Below are 25359 nucleotides of genomic sequence, written 5' to 3'. Positions count from 1 at the left end.
TATGTTAAAATTTGTTAAATACATGAAATGTCTGCATTATGTGTTTACTGATAGAGGCGCTCTCTACCTTAAGATGTAATATATGTTTACATATTTAAGAGAAATTCTTGTTCCATGGTTGATAGTAATTCGATAGCGACAAACAGTATTAAATATTAAGTAAGTAAAAGCAAAGTTTTCATTAAGCTTTAATCTTTATCGTTGAAAAATTAGAATATGGGAGAACGATACAACATTCATAGTCAGTTGGAGCATTTGCAATCAAAGTATATTGGCACAGGGCATGCTGACACAACCAAGTTTGAATGGCTTGTAAATCAGCATCGTGATTCTTGCAGTTCTTACATGGGACATTATGATCTGTTAAATTTCTTCGCTATCGCGGAAAACGAAGCAAAAGCCCGTGTACGATTCAATCTTATGGAAAAAATGCTACAGCCTTGCGGCCCGCCTCCAGAGAAACCAGAAGATTAATCAGTTCGATAGAACGCATGTTACATACATATTGTAAAATCTATACGCGCGATTGAAAATTATTTTATTATGAACTAGTAAAGTTTCTTTTTTTTTCATCGTAAAAAACAAAAATTGGTTTCCATTAAATAATAAATTGAAGTTATTTTTGTACGTGTGATAAAATGAATTTCGTATATTAATAAAGTTTTAACATAACCCCTATAAATAAACATATATAAAAGCTTAATATTTGTAAGTTCTTTATTAATTTAATAAAAAATTAAAAGAAGAAAGACAAAAATATAAACTAGAAGTTAAATTATCACAGTGAAATTTCTGTTATAACATTCTATTATAATAAAGTAAACAGTGTAATATTCTACAAAATGCCTATTCCATGTTCAAAGCAGTGTGGGAAAGGTGCTATTCTTAAAGTAAGTTACTGTTTTAAATTATTAATTTAAATTTAAGTGTATAATATATTACAGAAGTGTATGAAAGAAAAATTATGTCTTTAATTACAGAGACCTAAAACTGGGCATGCATTATGTAAAGAATGTTTTTTCTATGCATTTGAAAGTGAGATTCACAATACAATTACACAAGGCAAATTATTTAAACCTGGTGATAAAGTAGCTATTGGAGCATCAGGAGGAAAAGATTCTACAGTACTTGCATATGTTTTGAAAACTTTAAATGATAGATACCAATATGGAATTGATCTTTTTCTTTTGTCCATTGATGAAGGAATAACTGGTATTTCAATAAAAAAAATTATGCTATAATGTTTAAATATTCCAGAATTTTTGTTTCAAGAAGTTTATATTATTTTAGGATATAGAGATGATAGTTTGAAAACTGTTCAACAGAATAAAGATGACTATGGAATCCCATTAAAAATATTATCTTACAAAGAGTTATATGGATGGACAATGGATGAAATTGTGGCAGAAGTATATATATTTACATAGAAACTTTGCATAAAAATCATTTACAGTTGTTATTTAATCTTTATTTTATTTTAGATTGGCAAAAAAAATAACTGTACATTCTGTGGTGTATTTCGAAGACAAGCATTAGATAGAGGCGCAGCTCTTTTAGAAGTAGACTGTATTGCAACAGGCCATAATGCTGATGATATTGCAGAGACAGTTTTAATGAATATCTTAAGAGGTGATATAGCAAGATTACAAAGATGTACTTCAGTTATTACTGTAAGTTTAATTAGTATACTGCTTCCTCAAAAAAAATAAATATAAAAAATGAAAGGTACATGTTGCATGTATATATGAATACATGTTTCGAATTAACATTTTATTTACAATATAGGCAGGAGCAGATTGTATAAGACGATGCAAGCCACTTAAATATGCATATGAAAAAGAGATAGTAATGTATGCATACTTTAAACAGTTGATATACTTTTCAACAGAATGTATATATGCACCAAATGCATACAGAGGACATGCAAGAACATATCTAAAGGATTTAGAGAAAATCAGACCCTCTTCTATATTGGATATCATCCATTCTGGTAAATAAGATTATAATTATTGTGTTAAAATTATTTCTTGATATTTATATAAATACATGATTAATATATTTTCTTTCGTAGGAGAAACATTGCAAATAAAAGAAAGTATTAAACTACCAGAACAAAGAAATTGTTCTCGTTGTGGATTTGTATCTAGCCAGGAAATTTGTAAAGCTTGCATTATGTTAGAAGGTTTAAATAGAGGACTCCCTAAACTTGGCATTGGAAAATCTACAAAAGTTAAACGAGTGATAGATTCTATAACAAACGATAAATGCAAAAACAATGAAAAGACTAAACTAAAAAATTTGGAATTTTGACGATTACTTATACTTTCAAATATATTTGTATGAAGTTTTAGGATATATTATCAAAATACACAGATTTATTAATTTGTAAATAATTTCAATTGAGATTGTACTACTTTTAATCACTTCTAATAATTATTTTATTGTCCAAAAGTATATGTTAGTGTTTCATTAGAATTTTTAGTCACTTCATATTTATTTACCTTTTTACTCTTAGATACATTAATTTTCATCAAGTAATAAAATTTATATCTATGCTGATGTTAGATAATATATGCTGCTGCTTTTTGTGAAATTGGTGCCCTACAAACTGGACAATCACTAGTAATATCATCAGAGCAGTCTTCACATAAACAGACATGTCCACATGGAAGAAGAATAATCTCACGGGGATTTGTGCGACAGACAACGCATAATTGATCTTCTCTAAGATCAGTATCTCTTACTCTTTGTCGTCTTTCTTTTCGTGAAGCAGCTAAAGATTGTCTTAAATCTTCTGCTAATCTTTGTTCTGTTCTATCCTTCCAATAACGTCGAAAAACTATTCCACCAATTAGCATTCCAATAGCACCAAACATTAAACATAATAATCTAAAATATAAAAAATCGATTAATAATCATGTTTGAGAATTGTATAAATACAAAACTCACCTATATGTCCGTTTACGCTCGTCTAATTTCCGAAGCAAAGAACTAATTGACATGCTTGTTAAATAAAATGGTGTACCATTTAAAGGGGGTTGTAATGTAAGTGTTTTGGATTTTGTTCTTGCTAATTCACCTATACCTGTCATAACTGCTCCTTCACGAAGTAGTTCTTCAGTAGATTGTAAACCACGTTGGCGCACACCTAAGATTAATAATGAATTATAATATTATTACAACTTTTGTTAAACAGTATATGAATAATTATTTTTTACCTGTGAAAAATCCCCATAAATGATCTGCAAAGGATGGTACAGTTGGTTCAAAGGTATTAGATACCACATCCAGATCTAAAATATCTGCTGATAATGGTTCCAACACTTCTACGGAGTAACTTCCATGTTGCAAAGAAAATGGTACAGTGTTATATACTTTATGAACAGTACGTTCCTGATCTGACCTATGTGCAAATAAAAATTTATTACTTTCAAATACATATATTTTTAATTCTATATCTTTATAACATATTTGAAACAAAAATATTACCAGAAGCCAGCAGTAGTTCTAGCTATAACATGTTCTTTGATTTTAAGCTTTTGTACAACACCAGTTAATTTTTTATTATTAATGCTATTCAATGGTTTTCCTAAGGGTTTTACAATACCCCTAATTGCTATGTAATCTATTTTATTATCAGAACTTTTATCAAGGAGTTCTCCCAATTGTTGCCCAACTTCATGAAACTCTGCACCCTGTAGAGAAACTAAACATTTTGAGATATTTTTAAGCATTAAACATGTTACTATAATTTACAATAAGATATATTAGTTAGAATATTTAAGTTATCATATGCAACGTGTAACATACTTTATTTGTAACAAAGTTAGGTATTCAATAATAATAATAGAAATACACGTGATTTACCTTGACTGCTGTAATTGCATTTTTGCAGTGAAAGTATTGTTTTAAACAAATACCGAAAATTATACTATCAATTCCGAGCGCTACTATTTCACCTAAGTAATCCATAATTAGGTTATATTTTTAAAACTCGAAGTTAAAGTATTGTCCATGTTTAGAAGTTTTATTAATTCTTGTCTAACCCATGTGGTTTCATTTCGAGAGAATGTTTGAAAACTTAAAATATATAATTTTTTATTGAAAATTTAAAAATGAAAACGCACATGCGATCATTACCTGATGTAAGAGGCAATTACATATATTATGTTGTCAAGACTGTCGTTGACCATGTGCTAAAATTGCAATTAAATTTGCATTTTTACGTTGGTCAACCTGTATGCGCGTTTAAAACTATTTTGTCAATGTCCGTCAATATCGAAATTTTATTTTTTCATATTTTTTTTATATCTTATTGTAGTGTAAGTAATTTGTAATATTTCAAAATTTACTTGATCAAGAAATGTACAAACGAACCAGGTAAAATTTTCTTGCTTAACGGAAAGAATTTTTAAATATTATTATTCTTTATCTCAGATTTCTTTGCTTTGTTCAGTCTAAATTGCGTTATGATTTTTACGACTTTTATACTTCATTTTTTAATTTAAAACAGTACTGAAAGTTATTAGATTTTGAAAAAGATAACCTTTATAAAAGTTATCATTGCTGCCTATATACCATATATAGTATGTATACTGTTTTTTGATTGTCAAATTGCACATTAAAGTCAATATTTGATAGATAAAACAATTTCCATTTTAAGTTCTATTTTTTAAATTGTATTCATAAGAATATGAATGTGCATAAATATTAGTCAGTTATAATTAATCGGAGAGAAAAAATTATTACGTATAGTAGAAATTGGAGAAAAGAAATTTTTATTGATAACATAGAGATGTTGGAATACGTATAAACAGTATGTATAAAAGTATAAAAAATAAATAGTGACAGCGCTGCGATTTTGCATGCCTTAATGAGAGCAAGTTCATCGTAATGTGTTCCAATCGCAATCGGAAACGCGATTACGAATCCAATGATAATAACATTACTAGTGATAATAACGATAATAATAATAATTGACATTGTACGTAATCGTACGATAAATTTCTCTAACACCCTTCCACTCATTCATATACAAATTCTCTCTATCTTCTGCTTTTATTTGAACAATTAATCGATCGGTTAAAGCTAAATGGCGGAGATCAATGCGACAACATTGTCATAAATAAAACTAGATTCCGCAATACGTGGCTTCCTCGCATGTAATACCCTAATTTTCCGTTTCGAGTATTTTTCACATTTTCTGTATTTCGAACTTATAATATCTAAGATATCTAATACTTTTTTTTTCTAACAGAACATTTAACATTTTAAATACTAAACTTCGTTTTCTTATAAAGGCGCTCTACGCGTCAAAATGAGAAGACTAAAAATATTTTTCCCGAGGAAGTTGCTCACGAAAGTATTGTCAATAACACTTGTAAAAGCATTTTATGTACATATTATATGTGTTACATGAAATATTTTGATATCTCACCAGCATTGTAATAAGACCTGGCTAGTATGAATGTATTGGTTAAGTTTGAAACAAATCTAAAAAATACGCATAGAAGTTATAAGATATTTGATCCTCTTACAAACAAAACTGATGAATTCCATTTTTTATTAATTTCTCAATTTCATTATGTAAGTAAGTGCACTTACTTCTATAAATTTCTTCATTGCAAGAAAAGGATATATACATATAATGGTAAATCTAAAAGTATATTTGTAATATCATCACCTCTCTGTATTCTTCAATTTATGAAATTGATCAATGTGGTTTCTGAATAGCTCATTTATTGCACACATATATTTAATAAAAAATTAGTATATCTTATCTGGAATAGCTATCTTGAATATATAATAAGTGTTAAAGATGCTCTATCTATTATTGAACATTGAAATGTATTTTGTAATATAATAATATAATAACATGTTTTTTTTGCCATTTTTACTCATTTTATATATCTATTCTATCTATTACTTCCACACATATACATATGTTTTCAGATCTGTTTCAGTTTACCAATATAATCATGATAGTTGGCTCTCGTTACAGTGTTAATGACATTTTCAAATGTTTCGTATAACAAGCATCATATATTCATAAAATGTTTCTGCAAGTATTTAAACGCTTTCATGTACAAGGATCGTCCTTCCCTCGAGACATAATCGCATGAATATTTCACGAACTGTTTTCGTGACCCCCTTCGGTTAAATTCTTTTTATGGCAGTCAACTCGTAATCTATGTATATGATCGTCTGCAATTGTCGGACTTGTAACGATCGCGATTGAGGTCAATCGCGTGTAGCAATATTAGAAATTATTCGAACTTCTCGCACACGTGTCCCGTTGATAGATCATTCAGGTTGCGAGGCGAGTTATACGCGCGCCCTCTTATGCAACGCTTGCACACATACACAACCCGGAAGAAGAGTTGAGTTACCGTTAAAACGAGAAAAAAATATAAAGAATCGCAGTTGTAATTGGCTCTGATTAGAGATACGGTGTAATTAGCGGAACGCTTGCAACCGAACATTTCAACCATCATATCTTTTTTCCTGTTTTTAAAGGAAGCATCTATCCATATTTAATTGTAACTTTTTCGAGTCAAGTTTAATTTAACTTAAAACGTTCTATGTATCATTTCGAAACTGAAGAAAATTGATCTTTTATCATTTTCCTTGTACCATCCATTGTAATTGTAATATCTGTTTGTTTTCATTCAATTTAAAATATTTAATCATTGTCTTGTAACAGTCTGTATAATCTAACTTTAATCGAAAGGTGAAAAGAAGACACGGCGAACTTCAAATATTTCGACATGTTTTGAAAAATAAGGAGATGCTAGATAAGACATTTTAACTACAGCGTAGTCGTTATGAAGTATTCTATGTCGACATAATTTACATGATTTTGTAATGAAGTTAGAAATAGTTATCGGCTTGTCTTTTAAATTTTCTAGAAATATTTTCAACGTATATGTCGATTGCAAGCATTTGGATATCTTCGCAATACGTAGTAAAATTATATTAAAAAAAAAGACCTGACTTAAACCTACTACGATTTTCGCATTTTTATATCATTTATTTCGACAAATAAAAAGATTTTTAATATTTTAAGAAAAATCTCTACCGATTCTTTTATACTTATTATCAAAAATAAAAAATCTTTTAACAGTAGAAAAGAATGATTTACTTAAAAATAATCCAAAGAACATAGTAGGATTAAGAAAAGTGCCTATTGTAGATCACGTTATTGAGAATAATCAAAAGACCATGTGTACTTTAATAATTTGAAAATAAATAAAAATAATCCCAAATATTTTCGTTTAATTTCCAAATCATACAATATACTAGACAAGTTTTTGAATTTCTCTGTATGATCTTGCAATTATTTCAACCTATGAATTAAATTCCAATTTAATTACTTCATCGCGGGTGATCTGATTGATTTTTTGGTCGAGTTTGAATGATGCAAAAATAAAAGTGACGTCGTAGGAGCGCGAAGAAAACGATCAACCTCGTCATTTGAACTTGTCTTTGTGCGTTGCTTTTGTAGTTCCTTAACCCTGCTGCGATCACAGAGTTTGCATATTCCAATATTACTCCTGTTTCGTTAAATAAACCTCACTTTTAACCTGTTAACCTGGTTGTCCATCAGTCAGACATTTTTGTAACTATTATAAGAGATTAGAAAATTAACAAAAATCGATCTATCATGCTTTCTTCGCGCAATTCTTATACATATAATTTATTTCTAGCAAACATGAAACTATACCCAAACATATATAGAATTACTAAATAAGAGATTATTATGTAAATGATTCGTTTCCCCCTATTAACAGGTTAATACCTTAAAAAAGATTCTGACATTAAATTAAAAATAGAAGTTATGCATATCAATAATGACTCCTTCATATTTTATTATAACTTTGAGAAAGTTTCTATATTTAAAAAATTGTTTATTTTAAAGAAATCACGAGTGAGTCGAAGAAAGGACGCAGCAGGGTTAAAAATGGCGTCGTAGATCTCGAGGGATAACGAATAACGAGCACAGTGTATGGAAATATGGCAGTTTCTTTCTTCTTTCAACTAGTTAGGACGAGTCGAGCGCAAAAATCAATGTATACACGGGTTAATAAGCTGGAAGGATTAGAACGATTATCAAATTTCAATTATTCACCTGATCAGGCAGTGATTGGATAAATAATTCGTTTAAAGTGTTAAAAGCACTTAATGGAGACACGCGATTCATTCTAATCCTTTGCTCGTCCCTCGAACGAGATCGAGCTTGGATTTACACGTTATTTGCATCTTGTTAATCTTTCACTCGACTTAAAGAAAAGAGAAAGTAAAGTTCCTTGATTAGTACCCGTACAACGGGTTTACTTTAAAAGCATACGCGAAAAGATTGTCTCTAGTTCTAATTTTAATTCGCTTCACGAACATCATCACAGAGAACATTGCTTCGCAGTTGGATCTACATCGGAGTGTACGATGAGATTTCTCATAATCGTTTTTGCTTTTCTCCCTCGCTGGTATCTTTAAGTCCCTATTAATTGCTTTAATTGATTGTTCATCGACTTCGTTTTTATTCGCCCACACTCACAAAGATAGAGAGTTTCTCTTTAAATATTCGTTAACAATGCGTTGAAATTTTCCCACTCGGGGATTTCTTATGAACTCGATTTTCGTCGAGCGTCGTAGAGATTCGAAGCTTCTTCTCGTGCTTTTTCGTTCCTAGATGCAATTAATAATTCGAAAAGATTGTTTGTTCCTTCTACCATGAACAAGAATCTTCTTCGTCCTTTCAAAGACTCATCATACGTATATTCAAATTATCCTCAAATAAAGTTACTCAAAATTCAAACAACATGTCTTATGAAAAGTATTTTCTCTATCACGGACAGATATCTTGTTCGCCCTTTCAACTATTCACGATGCTTAAAATATCTGCAGGATCCGAGCAACATATTTGTCAAGCTTATCTTCGTCATGAGCAAGAGTTTTCTTCGTCCTTTCGAGTATTCACGATACTTAAAACGTTCTCAAAGTTCAACCAACACGTTACACATTCATTAAGCTCGTCCTACATTCTTCCTTGATCCACAGCTCGTTTTCAACGAACCCTGCACATGGATCAGCAGACGATTGTCAAAATGTCCCCGGTTAAAGGGGAATACCAACGAGGAAGCTTCGACAAATCCTTCAGAAGCGACACAATACACTGTATCTTCTTCTTCTTCTTTGTCGTTTCGATCTTGATTCGGCCGCAATCCTCTGTTCGAGGAACTCTTTGGGAAAACCTTAGGCTGGAGCCTCGACCACGGTTCTATGAATCGGCACGGATATCACGTAGATGTCCAATTTTTCTCCGGCTGTTTTGTCCACGATTTCACCGTAATTTACGGAATCGTATGGCGGTGGTGCGAATAAATGATACGGCGGAGGCGGTGTTTCTGTTACTACTGGTCCGTTTATTGCTTCAGCTCGTTGAGCATAGGGGACTGTTAACGGTCGTCCACCACGACGACAACACCATTCTGAACAACTGACGATTAGGAAAAAGGCGACTAAACCTCCGAAGGATCCAATGTACCACACGATCGACCATGGGTCTAGAGGAGTTTGACTGTCATTGTCCACTGAAACAAAAAGAAATCCGCCTGTGAAAAAAGGAACGGACGGGTTAATAAAATGTTTATAATAATCCTTTATAGCAAGATGCACAGCTTAAAAGAATTAGAGGATTTGTTAGGTGAACATGATTTTAATACTATGATACTGTGATAATATATCTAAGGTTCTATTGCTTCACCCAAGAGAATAAGAACAAAGAATATCTGTGATGATATTTTCCAATCTTTTCCAAGTCGCGACCTCTTTTTATAACGGTTAGAAAATTTGCAAACCCCATGCAAATAAAGAGATATTTTTGATAAAAGATTTATGTAATATATTTACATATATGCAATCAGCGGTAATCCTATAGAAAGTTTATTTAAAAATAAAATTATATCTATACATGTAATTTATGAGTAGGGTATTTTGATGGGGATTTTAAAGGATGCGTATTGTGTGTATAGGATGTGATAAATTTTACATGATTTTCATTTATTTAATTAGCTGTATAAAAATTTTACTTTTTCATATGTGTATCGTTTAAGTTTCGACTAGTTTCATTTTGGGGAAATAGGTAATTTTAGAATATGTTAAATTTTAGAAATGCACGTAATAAAATAACATACAAGCGATCTGAAACATATATGTAGGTATATACGTAAATCTAAAGCAATAGATTACAGACAGATACACAGGAGAAGCAGTTATTGGTTTACTCTGCTGACGTCTTTCGTTATGGTACCATTTGGAGAGTTAGTTTACTGCAATAAATTCCTTAATGATTTACGCTAAATCAATGCTGGAATTGATTTATTTCAATCACTAGCTGCTTGTACGTAAGATCTTATGCAAATTACATTCGGTGATTCACGATTAAATAATCAGTTTCTATTAATACGTTCGACTAACCATTTGAAAACATAAATAATAATCAATTATACGCCTGATGTCTCACATTGATAATCAGCTGACTGAAGAGAAATCAAATGTTGTTCGTATTAATATTCATTCTTTGAATTTAAACAAATTTTTGTGATAAAATCGATCAACAATTTCAGCATACTTCTACAAAAGAATTTCTTGAGAATATGGGTTTTGTTCCAAAAAGAAAAAGGTTACATATTTTTCGTAAATTTATTTGTAGCCTTCTTCCCTCTTTTACTTTTTATCGTCAAAGACAATATAAGTGGAATATTCAATTTCAAACAAATTAAAATAATATAAAATTATTTCTGGGAGAGAAAGAGAGAGAGGGAACTGAAGAAGAACTGAAATAGATTTGACTATACGAAAAAAACTGTATTGGTCGAAAGAAGATACTAGAAAGATAAAAAAGGAAGTCCAAAGAATGTACGAGGCTGAAATTTTGAGTAAACGAAGGCATCAAATTTGGTCACGAATGATCAGAAATGTTTCGTGTAAGATCCTGGTACGATGATGGAATATAAATTACGAGAAAAGTTTTCGAGATAATCAGTAAAGCGTTTAAAATCGGCAAACGAATTTTTATGCGTGACACTAACGATCGTGTTGCGTGAATTTGTGCTATTAAATATGTACGTGGAATGATGGATACAAGATTTATATGCAAACGAGCGGCTGCCTGATCGTGTTGTTAACTCGTTGATACGCACTGTTGGGTCACAGAAGATACTAATAAAATGCTGCGCATAAAATTAGGATTGTGTCTTGCGTTGGTTAAAACCTTAAGATTGTTAAATAATTGGGAGATCATTAGTTTGTTGATTTTATCTGTTCACTGAGAATCCGGTGTCTTACAGATGGTTTATTGTATGATTGAAACGGTCAAGTGACTTCAGATAATTAAAGTATGGAAGAATTAATCTATTTCTCCCTTTTAAAATGTGTTTCCTCTCATTGCTCCGAGGCATTTATATCGTTAAACTAAAAAACACATGTAGAATCGAATATCCTATCAAAATGTGATTTAGAATCTACTATCTCCAACTTTTTGAATCATTTCAAGCAATCTAAATTTGTGCTATTAAATATGTACGTAGAGTGATGGATACATGATTTATATGCAACCCTAAAATAAATGCTAACATTTGATAAATAATGATTAGATTTATTATCATCTGTTTCAATGATTATCGTACTTTATATATAATTTATAATTAAAAATATATATTTAAAATATATATTTTTATTTATAATTTTCTGTAATACTACACGATCTGATATTTATACTTTTCAATTATTATTTTATATTCTTATTCTTGTACTATATCTATACGTATATTCTCTTATTTGTTTTGCCAATTTATAATAATTCTCGATTCTCAATTTTTCCATTAAAAGTGAAAGATTGTAACTGGTCATAATTTTTTTTTCGTAAGTAAAAGAAATTGATTTTAATGTACATTAATCAACACGTAAGCAATCGAGTATTATTAATTGTTTTTCTGTCAGAATCAAATAAAAATTTAGCTTATACTAAACATAATTAATTAACTAAATTGCAAGAAATGTATAGATTCCTCTATTAAAATTAATTGTATCCACGATATTCTCGAATTAAATATTTTGTCACTTGTATCGCGTTTCTACTATTTAAACCAATAGAAGAAATCATTTTCGCCCTTCCGACTTTCTCAATTAAGATCCGTAAAGATGAATCACTACTTACCGAGAGACGGGTCTTTCCCTTTATTCCTTTCTTCTTTCTCGTTCGATTCAGACTCGAACTCGATCACATAGAGCGTTTGCCCATCGTCACGATCATCGTTTCTCAAATCGACCGGCTGTTGGTGGTTGTTATTAACTTTATGAATCACCTCGTTGGTCTCCAATCGTGACTGAACGCTAGTGACATCGTAACTCGGCGCTCCGTGAACTGCAATAAGACAACACGTATATGAATTTAACAGAAGTACAATGTAGAAGCGACAGAGGTTAACAATTGGAAAATTAAAATTAACTGTTGGAACTGTCGCGAACGCCTTCGTAATATATAACTCGAAACAATTGAGGATTGTACCGAATAACTGGGAATTGAGGCTGTACTCAAGGATCTATTTAACTAAATTTTGATCAATCTTAATTTAGCTTCATTGGGAAGTTCAGAGAAATACTTGTCTGAAAAGTTTGAAATTTTTACTTGATTGTACCATTACAGATAGAAATTTTATTATTGTAGATACTTGGAATTAAAATTTTATTTAATGATACAAAATGATTAAAAATCTATTGTGTGAATGGAAATAGATTTAAGATCATTTAAATTTAAATAGAGAAATATTGTTAATAGAGTAAGTAGAAAAATTCGTACAGTATAATATTTCTAAGACATTAAATCGTAAGATATGGTTTTCAATGGAATATGTTAATATTAATATTAAGAGTAAATAAAGACTCAGATATAATATCCCTGAAATATTAAAAATTCCTAGCAAATATAAATTGAAGTTTTCAGTTTAATATTAATACAGATATTCAACTTTTTCACTCTAACCACAAACTCGGTATTATTTCTTACAAATTTCTAGAAATTTGTATTTCTGTAGGAATTCGAAGTTTCTGTACTTCCTTAATACTGATATAATTGATTAACTTTCAGAATGCGGAAGATTATGTAAATTTCCTATTTTACAATTTCTATTTTTCAATACACACATGCATATCTTATATACAACATACACACGACGTATTAACGTAAAAGAAAATTACATAACGTCACGAACCGAAGAACCAAGGTACTTCAAATAATCAAATCATATTACTCTAATGATAAAGAAAGAAGAAGGAAGAAAAAGGAAGGAAAACTTACAAGATAAAAAAGAATTAGCTATTGATTGGCTACTAACGAATGACAACGAGTATTTCACGTGTCACACGTTGTTAATGGGGGGCAATATATCGTTCAAGACGTGAATGTTGCCTTAACGGCGCCAGATTTGTCCCAATTCACTGACAAACACGTTTCCTCTATCTTGTCATCTGCAAATATCCTCTAAGATTTTGGGATCAACTACGATTCAAGATCACGGATTCACGTGAACGAAATTTTCGAATGTTCAAGACGTTTTTACGTTACATTGTTACAGTTTTACATTTTATGCTTGTCTTCTTTCTCTCTTTTTTTTGCATCAACAGCGTGTCGTTGAAATGGTTTAGTACTTGGTCGAATTTAATCGTAAGGTTCGATAAAGCGATGATTAATTTTTGGTAGATTTCATCGGTTTCTTCATATTTCTTTTCGATTTCTAATGGACAAGAAAAGCATATTAAGAATACGTTATTTTTATGCTCTATGTAATTGCTAAGAATGGTATTAATCATTCTTATCGTGAAAAGAAATATGATTATCTGTACGTGCTCAAGAAGAAATAAAAATTTTGCGCATATGCTGCTTTCAATGCACGTTTCTTATGATAATCTTATCCATATATAACATTGAAATTAAGGAAAAAGGGATATTTCAAATTCGTACATTAAATAGGAATTTTATTGAGTATAGTTTATTTCGATGGATTTATTTAAGATTAGGAGTGAATGAGGAACGATGTTTAATTTGCGATTAAAGTATAATATAATTATAATTAAAAGTATTATGTTGTCTCAAAAGTTTCTTTCGTTTCATAAGGAAATAATAAACGCGCAACATTTTTTTTGTTTCATATTATTTTATTGAATTATGTGTGATCCATTTCCATTTTGTTCTATTATTTCCTTATAAAACGAAAGAAACTTTTACGACAATCTAACACATATGATAGACGTGAAAAACATTCGTACATTCTTTAAAATAGATCGACTTTTCAAAAATTGGGCCAGATTTGAGGTTTTTCTGAGAAGTTAGAAGAATTATTCTACTAGACGACGTGGAAAAAGTTCTTGAGGAGGTTGCAGTCGATCGGACTCGCGAAGAAAATAGTAAAAGTAACTTTTTACAAATTTTTCATTTAAGCCTATAATGAAAATTTCAAAAGTAGATTTTGCAGATTTTATGTTATATACATGCTGAAAATTTTGTTGAAATTCCGTTTAAAAGAATGTGCGAATGCTTTTACACCCACAGTATATCAATTAACGCGATCGGTTACAACACTTGGTATCGCAACTCACTTACGTTTCTCTCGCTGAGCAACCGTTAAACTCCGCGCACGACTTTCGACTTTCTTCAGCAATTCGACTCTTGATTCTTTATTTTATTTTATTTTCGATTCGACTCTACCGATTAGCATGTCGTGGTCGCGGTCGTCCAGTCGCGGCTGCCTGGTCGCGTATCGTCGCGATGCGCGTCTGATAGATACTGAATATATGAACATGTATAAACATATATGAACATACCAATGGAGGCGTTCACACGACGATTTTCCTGAAACGCACTGTCGTGATACTCATTTCGTATATCTTGGCAAGGATACTTTTCGTATGAAGGGAACAGACGAAACATTAAAACAAGTGGCGACATTCACACGGAAAGCAATTCACGATACATGTATCGCGATACGCGTATCTCCGTGTGAAAACAGCCTAACGGTTTGGCAACAGTTCCGCAATGGTTTTCACCTTCGACTCGTTGACTGCTTCTTACACGCATAGACACTCACAGATACATCCGATTTCTACATCTATACATATATCGAGATACATTTCACTGTGAAATCGTATGTTTTTCTTCTTTGTATGTTTTTTTAGCAATACATTACCGAACAAAATTTTTAATCAACATATTGCTTTGTATGTAACGCATTAGTATGATTCTATATGTGCACAATCGTATTTCTGTCTCAATAACAATCAATATTAATCTTGTCAATTTCGTTAATCTCGAATCAGACAGAAGATCGTTCTAATAAAAAAAAGATTGATAAAATAAATTATCATTTCTCTTAGTCTCAAATTATCACTTTTGTTTATCTTGTTATTAATGTTAAAAACAATTGCAATCGTTATTGATAAACCATTGTGGAAATAAAAAGGAGAGACTTGTCAAGTACCAATATTTTAAAATATATCGTTATGGATAGCATGTTTTTTGAGAAGACAAATATAGACTGAATATAAAAAAAGGAGATGAAATAAGAAGCAAGAACATGTGAAGTTATATCCAATTACTTCCTACGTTCTTCGATGTGAATGAAATAAAGTCACGGCATCAGTTACGAAACCTAATTTCATTTAAAATAATGTCGCGAAATTATCAAGTGGCTTCTACGGTTGATCGCAAGAGTATCGTAGTTACGTCAAGTGTGCAGTACATCTTGCTCAAAGCAAAATATAAATTAATATTCTAAATTTAAATACATAAATCGCTAAATATGGAATCAGTGACATGAATGAATAATAAGATAATAATTTGAGAAATGAGAGCTATTAAGTATACACATATGCGAATCAGTAAGACAAAAATAATTTAAGAATTTAAAAATTGGCTATAAAATATTTAAAATATTACAAACAAAACCTTTTTTACTATTATTTCTAACCATTCTGTACACATAAGAAATGCCACGATTTTTATTCAATTTTCTTATATTTTTTTAAGATATTTTTTACGCTTTTCCAAAGGGTGATTTTATCCTATAAAGCCACACTACAGCACGATCTATTCTACTTGGGCAGATACTTTCATAGTTCTTTAAATTCTCATATTCAAATATATAATACCAAAACAAATAATTTTGTGATCAACGTGTATGATACTGTCCATTAGCAATTTTCTTTTCAATATAAGGGAAATAGGGAATGGGAAAAACGTTTCGTTTTGTAAACACAGATGAGAAATTTACGTCTATCCTGACACGATTATTTCCTATTAATTATTACGTTGTACATAAATGTAGTACTATTAGATGATTCAATCTTACGTAGTTAACGATCACCTGATGGAAACGGCACGAATGATATTCACTTTGAGATTATAGTACAATGTATATATTGATTGTGAGTGGTACGAGTTCTAAGTACGATATTCTCGTACTCTCGTATTCTCGTGACTTTGACTCTCACGAGTACGCAGTTAAAACGTAAAACAGTGAAATTGTGTTCCTGAGACGATCCCTTGATCAGTCTTTAATGGATTGACATACCACAGATATCTTATAAGATATGTGTAGCTGATTGTCTCATTTTTCCTTAGAAGTACATTCCTTTCCTTGGATATATAAAGTATTCCTTTATTTGGTAAGTTCATTTACTGGCGGTATTATTCGATATTAAATTTAACTAATTACTGCATGTATTTTCTTGCTCTATGAACTCATTTTCTTATACAAAATTCTATGTCTAAATATGTTTGAGTGATGGTGTATAAATTTTTAAAATACAAATTTAATATATTGCAAGTGAAAATTATCTATTGGTAGTGTCTGGTTACTAAAAACTGAGTTCACTTGATTTTCTTTCTTTTTCGTGACTCAGATCACAATAACGTAATAACATGTCTGTGTCTCTGTTTTACCACCCACGTATACATGTTCGACACGAAAATACACAATAAAAAGGTAATGTAATTGGACAATAAAAACAAGATTCACTTCATTTTTCTCTTTTTTCGCGATTCACATTCTAATAATACTAACAATATATTTGTGTCTTTATTTTGCCATCGCGCAACACAAATTTAATATATGTATCGTAAGTTAAATAGTAAGTAAAAGTATCCAATAGCAAGCACAATTCCTGGCTAATAAAAGTATGATCCGTTTTGTTTTCTTTTACTTCCATTCTTTTCTTTTTCATGACGAGCAAAGTTGAAGCTTATGTAACTTTCATTGTGCCAACGTCGATATACCAGCGCAGAACAGGTCGGCACCAGGATTTTCCATATTCAGGTTGTTTCATTTCCTTCGAAGGAAAAAGGCGTACGTGATCCACGAAACGTTCACGTTTTACGTGGAACCGCTTATACAGGCCTTTTTCCCCACTTAACGCGAGACGATTCACCACGGTTTTACGTACATTCCGTGTACGATGCAGTCTTAATCATCGGCGACCTTCGGGAATACGATTACAGGAGATGGCCTGACGAGAAATTGGCGAGGACTTGCATCGTCTCCAATATACCGTCAGGCAAATTGAACAGCTTGGATAAGATTTTGCCTCTTCTTGAATCTTCCGATTCTTCTTTTTTCGCTTTACCCTTCTCCTTGTCTTGTATTTCTCTTTTGCTATTATTAATAAAGTTTTTAACTTTCTAGATATAGATTGTTTTTTATGTCACATATAGGGATTCTTCTCTTCATTTCATTTTTCTCTTTTGCAACAATTATTACTCGGGTCTTTGATTTTTTAGACATAGACAGTTCTATGCTACACGTATTAATATCGACGAAACGTTTAAAATTGGCAACGCATGCTGTGAGCTAAATACAATTTTGGTCATCTTTTAAGGATCGTGGACAATTAACAAAGAAAGACCTTTGGAAACAGATCTCCGATCATTTCAACTACATATATTTTAGAAACATTCTACGTTTTTCATCTCGAAGCAAACTCTCTTAATGTTATATCAAATTATTGTACAATTACCATATAGCTTTTATAAATCAAGAAAAAGAAGTTACTTCTTGACAAAATTGTCTAACAAGCTTATATAAATGAATACCTACTGTGTTCTCTTCTTTGATCATTCAGGAAATTTACACTGTCACACTGTGTATACTGACGACCCAGAATTCTGATGGATATGAATAATTAGGTATGAATCATTCAGTTGCAAAAAAAGGTGGAATTTTTTGGACACTTTTACGATTGAGATCACCGAAATGAGATATAGCTGGTGGGAAAAACAATGGTGACATGGCAATCTAGATGGTTCGCGGTTTACCTTGCGCGCACAATTTAGATAATTGACTCTTACTTGTTGGTGCTTATTCTGCTTGGATAGTTGCAAATGTAATTAATACAATAATCGTGTTAAACCATTGAACGTGCTGTTACGCGCCAATTTGCCTCTCGTTGGTACCCGTGTTAGTCACAAATGAGTTTTAAATTCCAGATAGAAGAGGTAGACTCGATTCGAATTCTCTTGAACGCTTTAATAGAACAATTACGAATATGTAGGTGTATACAGAGACGCAAAAAAGATAGTTTAAGACGCAAAAAAAAAATTATGTAATTTTGCAAAATAACATTGTAATTTACTAGAACAATTAAATAGATATAATAGATATTTTCCAGTATAAATAATTGTTAAAAAGACGATAAAAAATGTTTAACTCAAAAATCAAGTAATATTTTAAACAATTTTTATCAACAATTTTCTCTAGTTTTATAGAAAAGTAGTTTTATGAAAAGTTTTATGAATATAATTTATGAAAATATTTCTATTCTTGTTGGTGAATGACGGAACCGTCTTACGATCGAAAAATAATAAGACACGTTTTGTTCACCGATCTTTTTCTATTTCTCTTATCTGGTATTTACACCAAACTGTATATCACTAAGAATGCATTCAAGGAAGAATGCAACGGGAAAACAAGAGGCTTATTGTAAATTATAATACATAATTTAAAAGTGGGGAGTCGCGGGAAAAATACAGTAACGATAAACACAAATTATACGCGTTTGTTCGCACAATACTAACAAATGATCCATTGTGCGATATCGTGTTCTTTTTAGTACACCATACAACGCATATTTCTTAATTAAAACTGACGTCTAAAATGTGCGCCCTGTATTATAGGCCAGTGAATTGTTCTGTCTACTTAAGTATACTATATTTTTAAGACACTTTTGAAGCACATATATTAAATTTTATCGTTTCGTTGGCTCCAATCAGCTCGTCTTTTATGAGTAAAGAAAAGTTTCTCAGAAAACCCTACATATATCTAATGCCATTTTTCTATCACTTCTAAAACGAACGCCGACCTACTTCGTAATGCGTTTGTTTCATAGTTGTTAAGAAATAGGGTGGCTCGCGTTCCTGTCCTATCTCGGTACTCGGTTCTATCTCGTTGATAAACTTTTTACCGAAAAGTTGCTGGCGAACTTCGCTATGAAAGTGTGCTTAAAGTCTCCTCGTTCCGGCGTGCTCATGAAATAGGTTCATGCCGCTACAAGCTTGTTCTGTTATACTAGAAACTTTTTTCCAATTACTATGAGGAAATGTTAAGTACGTTGCATCACCTATAGACTGATCAAAATTATAAGGGAAAAAAAAAGAAATAATTAGGAAGAGATCATGATAATTCTTTGTAGAGGAAGTAATTTTTAACCTCTTAACGCTGTGTAATTAGTCCCTCTAATTATTCTTGAGAAGCATCGAATTTCAAAGAAAATAAAGTTTCTTCGATCTCCATAGCTTTCTCGTATTTTTTAATATCATCAACATACATATTGTTAATGCTCAAAGCATCAAAACAACGAAAAAAATTCATTGACATTCGATATCCGCTATATTGAATTTTGTTGATATCGAACAATATTGTGTTATAAATTGTTTAACTTGTCTCAAGACGTAACCATCTTTGCATAAATTAAGAACAATTATAGTTATCGATTTGGAAACATTCACATAGCTGTGAAAACAATGAAAAGTTTAGCAAATCTATCCCGATTAGTACGTTACATACAAAAAGTAATAAAACTTTGTATTTTTTATAAGAATCACAACATAACCTAACATAATGTATAACCTTCAGTAATATAATTCATAAATAAATAATTGATAGATACCAATATTTATGAAACTTATGAATAATAATTTGTAATTTTCAATTCATAAATAGAAATATTCATAAAACATGAGAATAACTTGCGAATAATTATAATTCTCGCAACCAACATTATTCCATAATAGGTGCTTACAGAAGGTTAGAATGAATTTGGTTCCTAATTATGTTGTTCAACATTAATCGACTCTTATTAGTGACACAGTTAATTATCTGAATGCAGATGAATCTAACAATAAATGTATATCCACTAGTGCTTCTTTGCAGTGATGTAAGTACGTAGCGCGACTATAAAAGTTGCGCAACGTGTTGTTGACTGTTCGTGGAGTCCTCGTTGACTTCTCTTGGTAAAGCTGTTGTTCTCCATTGTATTGCACTATTCCTAGACGGTTCGCGAATCGGTCATATGTCTTACATGCCCGTATACGCGCGGTTAATCATCCAGACTGCGGTTTACTACGCATGATCGCGTCATCTGATAAAATTTCATTCGCCTAGCGACAAATAGTAGTCACGTTTGAGAATCTCGAGGCTTTCTTGGTCACACTTCTTATACCTACTTCCTCGTTCTTTTTCTTTTCTTCTCTTTTGGAAGAAATGAGAAACTTTGCATAAAAAATTGTATCTTTATCGCGATACTTGCTTCTTTTCTATTAATTGCCAGATTTATTGCAAAAATAGAATAAAACGATAAGCGTAGTATTGTTATAAAAATTACAATAAAAGAAGAAGAAATAAGAATAAGTTAAACAGATAGAAAGAAAAAATATTATATATATATATATATATATATATATATATATATATATATATATATATATATATATATATATATATATATATATATATATATATATATATATATATATATTGTTACGTATAATAATAATAATAATAATAATAATAATAATAATAATAATAATAATAATAATAATAATATACTAATTTATTGTTGTGATATCTATTAGAAGATTTATTGCAATGTCTACTAAAATGATTAAAGTAGTATTATTATAGAATTAGTGCAATCTTATTACAGTATTAGAGCGATTTTGTATCCGTAGTTTTATCATAAGAGGTACTTCTTATGTGTGGTATGCCGAGGTGACTATTATTTTGCTGATGCAATTGTATAGATAGTCTTGATGAAATTATAATAGCTTTTTACTAGAATATACATCGTTTCCGATAATCATCTTTTTTATGATTTACTATGATATCAATAGAAATAGTTGCCACATAAAAGATAACGAAGAGAGAGAGGAAAAGAGAAAGTTTTCCATATGCAGTTTGCTAATGTACTTATCCAAATAAAACCATGTAGACATGGAGACATTGGAAATTTCTTTTTACGCGTTATTTATATAATTTGTCCCCGTATTTAAAAGATAGGAATTTAATGAATAGCAAAATAAAGATTTTGCTTGGCAGAGATAAAATCGATTAACTTAAATTAATTATTAGAAAAGAAATACCTAACAAAAACTACGAAGCATAGATATAGAGAGAATAGAGAAAAGTAGTGTATTACCTAAAAATAAAATAGTGTAAAAATAAAAATAGCGTATTAAATTGTTGCTTTGTATTGTACGATGATATTTTATTGCAGTAACATATTATGTATAATACGGTATTTATCGAAACAGCTATTATTATATTACTGATATAATGCTAATAATGTATATATATACTCGTTACATCCTTATCGTTTTTCATACTATCGTCGAATTCATCGAATTTGAAGATATAAGAAGCAATAACCAGACAAGTGTTCATTGAAAAACAATTAAATTGATACAGTAAACGAGTAGGGAAAATTTTTCAATTTTTCAATCTACCCGATAACACTCTTCAAGAAGCCTTATAACTTTCATGGAAGTTCATTCTCTTTTTACTTTAGTATTCTTAGATCGGTGAATAATCGAATTAAAACGCGAAATATAATTTGAAATCATGATTAACGATTCAATATTATCGCGTCGATCGTTTATCGCCAAGATTAAAATATGTTTTCGAGAGATAAAATGCAGAGCCAAAGAATCTTATGTTATCGATCCCGACGAGGGATCAGATTTTGATGGCGAAATTATTTTTGGACACTGAGAAAATCGCTCGCTCTGTATTCTTACGTAAAATCTAAGCAATTTCTACAACCAGACTTTTGGCAGATAGCCAACAATCTATAGAAACGCGTCTAGTGAACGTAAAAAATCCGATTAAAATCTTTTCGATGCGTTTGGTGAATAGAGAGTACGTTCGTACTAATCAGATAAAATATACACGTGCAGTTAAGGCAATTACGATGCTTGTCTACGTTGTATCGCGTAAAAGAGCATAGTCACACATTTGATATTTATAATAATCGTTCACGTAATATGCATTTGATAACGCACTGCATCGGTAACTGCACAGTCTTCTTCATAATATCGCGATTCTTTCTTTCGTTGCAGATTCTTACAGTATATTTCGAATTCATTGATCTAAACGATACTGATTATCTTTTCTTTGAATGATACTGATTATTGATAATTTATATCAAAATCCAAGGTACTCGAATAAAAAGAAAAACAAAAAGAAATTTTTCTAACAAAAGATCAGCTTGATTTAATCGGACATTTTATTCAAATTTTTAGAATTTTCACACATGTTCCCACAGAAAGATAAATACTCAATTAAGGAGAACGTTTAGGAAAATGACAATCTTTTCCAAGTTCGAAGAAACATACTTCTTTTAAAGTTTTAGCTTCTTAACGTTGAGAGTGTTTCGATTTATTTGAAAGATATTTCCACGGGTATATTTGACAAATATGGATCAGTGTAACATGCACTATCTCGATCTCGTTCACGCGGCCGACTTTGAAACAAACGCCGAAGGGTCGTCCCTTAGAGCCACAGCATCCGGCGAAAGTCTAGTGTAGGCTCTTGTATCCGTTCACGTGCACGCGAACAATGGCTGTACACTTCAGGCCAGATAACAATACTTCCGATAATAATACACGACAAACGTGAAAGTTGGTCGGTGGCCAAGTTCCACCGGCTGGACTCGGCCTCAAAAACAAAAGAGTACGTTCGAAGGTCTTCCTCTCGAACAGAGATTCAAGATAATTGTAGAGTTTTTTGAACAAGACATCTAACGAATCCTTTATTCCATCCAATCAAGTTTCATGATTTTATCGATAAATACTTCGCAGTGGATAATATTTATCATACGAAAATATTGGAATTACCCATGTGTAATAAAATTTCTTCATATCTTACTATTATTCGTATATCTTTTATATATTCTATTATTAAAAGTGTTTTCATACTTTGCTATTAAATTTTGAAAATCTAAAATTGTGAAATAAGAAATTTTATCTGTATGAAATGGGCGCGTAATCAAGTTTTTTTAATACCATACTATTAGGCTTTGAAAACGTACAATTTTTTTAAACGTAGCATTTTGTCCGTAAAATAGAGGGAATTTATTAACCCAAAATTAAATAAAATTAATCTAAATTCAAGTAATCTAAAATTAATTAATCCAACTTACGATATTACACGAAATATAAGAATATCAAATGCGAATTAATTTCCGTTAACCAATTCAGATTTGTTCTCTACAAATTCTCACTTTATCCCATACTATTTCGCAGTCTATCCTTCGTGTAAGTACATCCGGAACTTCATGGTCAGATGCAGTAACGAGACGATGTCTGCGCATCTTTCCATAAAAAGCACCGTCTGTTACATCGAGTGATTTTATTTCAAACGATTCTCTTAATATTCAAGGGATGTTCAGACTTGTAAATGCAGAAAGCACAAAGACATTTATTTATTCAACGAACGAACGACTTTGTATTCACGCGTGTAATTTTTACACAAACGAGGACAGTTGTTCGACGTCACAAATATAACGACGACCCACGAGCTATAACGGTTTCCTGGGCCTGTTACATGGTTGTACACGCGCAGAATAGACGCGTTAACATTTATAAATCCGCCATAGAAAGTTTCTGGCTAGGTCACTGAACCGGTCGACCAGAAATTTAGCGAGATTAGGGTAATTCACGATGGTCCGGCCTCGAACTAGGACACACCAATTAGATCTCATGATTTAGAGGTATAGATAATCTTGGTTCGAAGGTGTAATATAATTCTAGAAAGATATTAGTGTATATAGTATAAGATATTTATATAGTAATAGTAAATGATTAGAAACTAATGAATAATCATTGATAATGAATGTATGGAAGCAGATATCCATAGTTCAAAAGTACATCTTTAAGACATTGATCTATGGTATAATAAATAAATATTTATATAAGTAATGATAGTAAATTATAAAGTAATGGTAATAGCAGTACATAGTAACAGTACTATGTAATTGTATTTGCTTATTCTGTTGAACTTTCATCCATTACAATCATAAAGTTAAATAAACGTTTATCGATAATTATATTAATTCCTATTTTACATCATGTTTATTGACACTATTTATGTGCATTATCGAGTATAAATAGGTAATTAATAATAAGTGTGAGAGTAAGGTAAACTTGATGTAATTTTATAAAAACGTAGGTCTTTAAATGAACGTTTATCTATATAATGACAGTAAATTATGAAATATAAAAAATACCCATCTGGTTTTTTTTCAAAGCAATAAAACGAAAACATTTATTTATGATTATTACTCATAAAGTTGTTATAAGTTATTATAAGTTGTTGTAAGCCGATCCAATTGAAATAAACTTATTAAGTTTCTTTGGATTAAAGAAGAATTGAGAATGCTGCTCATTGTTATTTTTATAATGTTTTTATTCCTACTCAAAACAGCAATTTCTTCTATTTATTTTATTTTTTGAAATATTCGCGGTAGTTACGAAATGATTTCTTGCATTTTTTGGAATAATTTTGCAATAAGATATGATTGATGAAACAAGTTATATTTCATTCTTGTTTATTGTTATTCATGAAAGGAGAAGAGAAGAGGAGAAAACCCTAGCAATGTAGAACAGCAACAGATAAACGTCATCGCTATTTCAAAATTTCAAAACTACCGAAGAATTTTATATCAGGCCAGTTCAAGGAAATAATAAAAAATAGAACTCGAAATTCTCTCCTCCGTCTTTTTATTTTTACTAAAAAAAATTTCAAATATTCGATCTAA

At 30.8% G+C, this 25359-nt stretch overlaps 4 protein-coding genes across 5 annotated transcripts in view; 2 read left to right on the top strand and 2 right to left on the bottom strand.

Moving 5' to 3' along the window:
• Positions 1-88: 88 nt before the first annotated feature.
• Sf3b5 (splicing factor 3B subunit 5) lies at positions 89-775 on the top strand. Its single transcript, XM_069113821.1, has one exon. It carries the CDS (start codon positions 217-219, stop codon positions 472-474), a length of 258 nt encoding a protein of 85 aa, XP_068969922.1. The 5' UTR covers positions 89-216; the 3' UTR covers positions 475-775.
• Positions 749-3435, top strand: Ctu1 (Cytosolic thiouridylase subunit 1). The gene is made up of 6 exons (XM_069113818.1): positions 749-890; positions 981-1212; positions 1291-1409; positions 1482-1670; positions 1786-1990; positions 2072-3435. The coding sequence occupies exons 1-6, from the start codon at positions 843-845 to the stop codon at positions 2308-2310; spliced, it is 1032 nt and encodes a 343-aa protein (XP_068969919.1). The 5' UTR covers positions 749-842; the 3' UTR covers positions 2311-3435.
• Positions 2476-4181, bottom strand: Mul1 (mitochondrial E3 ubiquitin protein ligase 1). Its single transcript, XM_069113820.1, has 5 exons — positions 3868-4181; positions 3490-3695; positions 3219-3403; positions 2950-3148; positions 2476-2889 (listed from the first exon to the last, which is right to left on the bottom strand). Exons 1-5 carry the CDS (start codon positions 3970-3972, stop codon positions 2562-2564), a joined length of 1023 nt encoding a protein of 340 aa, XP_068969921.1. The 5' UTR covers positions 3973-4181; the 3' UTR covers positions 2476-2561.
• A 580-nt stretch (positions 4182-4761) lies between these two features.
• The window catches only part of LOC138179716 (uncharacterized), a 34130-nt gene continuing 13532 nt past the window's right edge, over positions 4762-25359 (bottom strand). The window contains exons 2-3 of one of the 2 annotated variants that reach the window (XM_069112805.1): positions 12218-12424; positions 4762-9611 (exon numbers count right to left, since the gene is read on the bottom strand). In XM_069112805.1, coding sequence (XP_068968906.1) covers positions 9253-9611; positions 12218-12424 — 566 coding nt within the window. In that variant the 3' untranslated portion in view covers positions 4762-9252. The remainder of the gene's footprint in view (positions 9612-12217; positions 12425-25359) is intronic. The other variant, XM_069112806.1, reaches the window with a different exon arrangement.

This window comes from Bombus flavifrons, chromosome 5, assembly GCF_040668555.2.
Source record: "Bombus flavifrons isolate JBK064 chromosome 5, iyBomFlav1_principal, whole genome shotgun sequence".
In the NCBI taxonomy this organism is placed as follows: domain Eukaryota; kingdom Metazoa; phylum Arthropoda; class Insecta; order Hymenoptera; family Apidae; genus Bombus; species Bombus flavifrons.
This window is presented reverse-complemented; position numbering and strand designations above follow the sequence as displayed.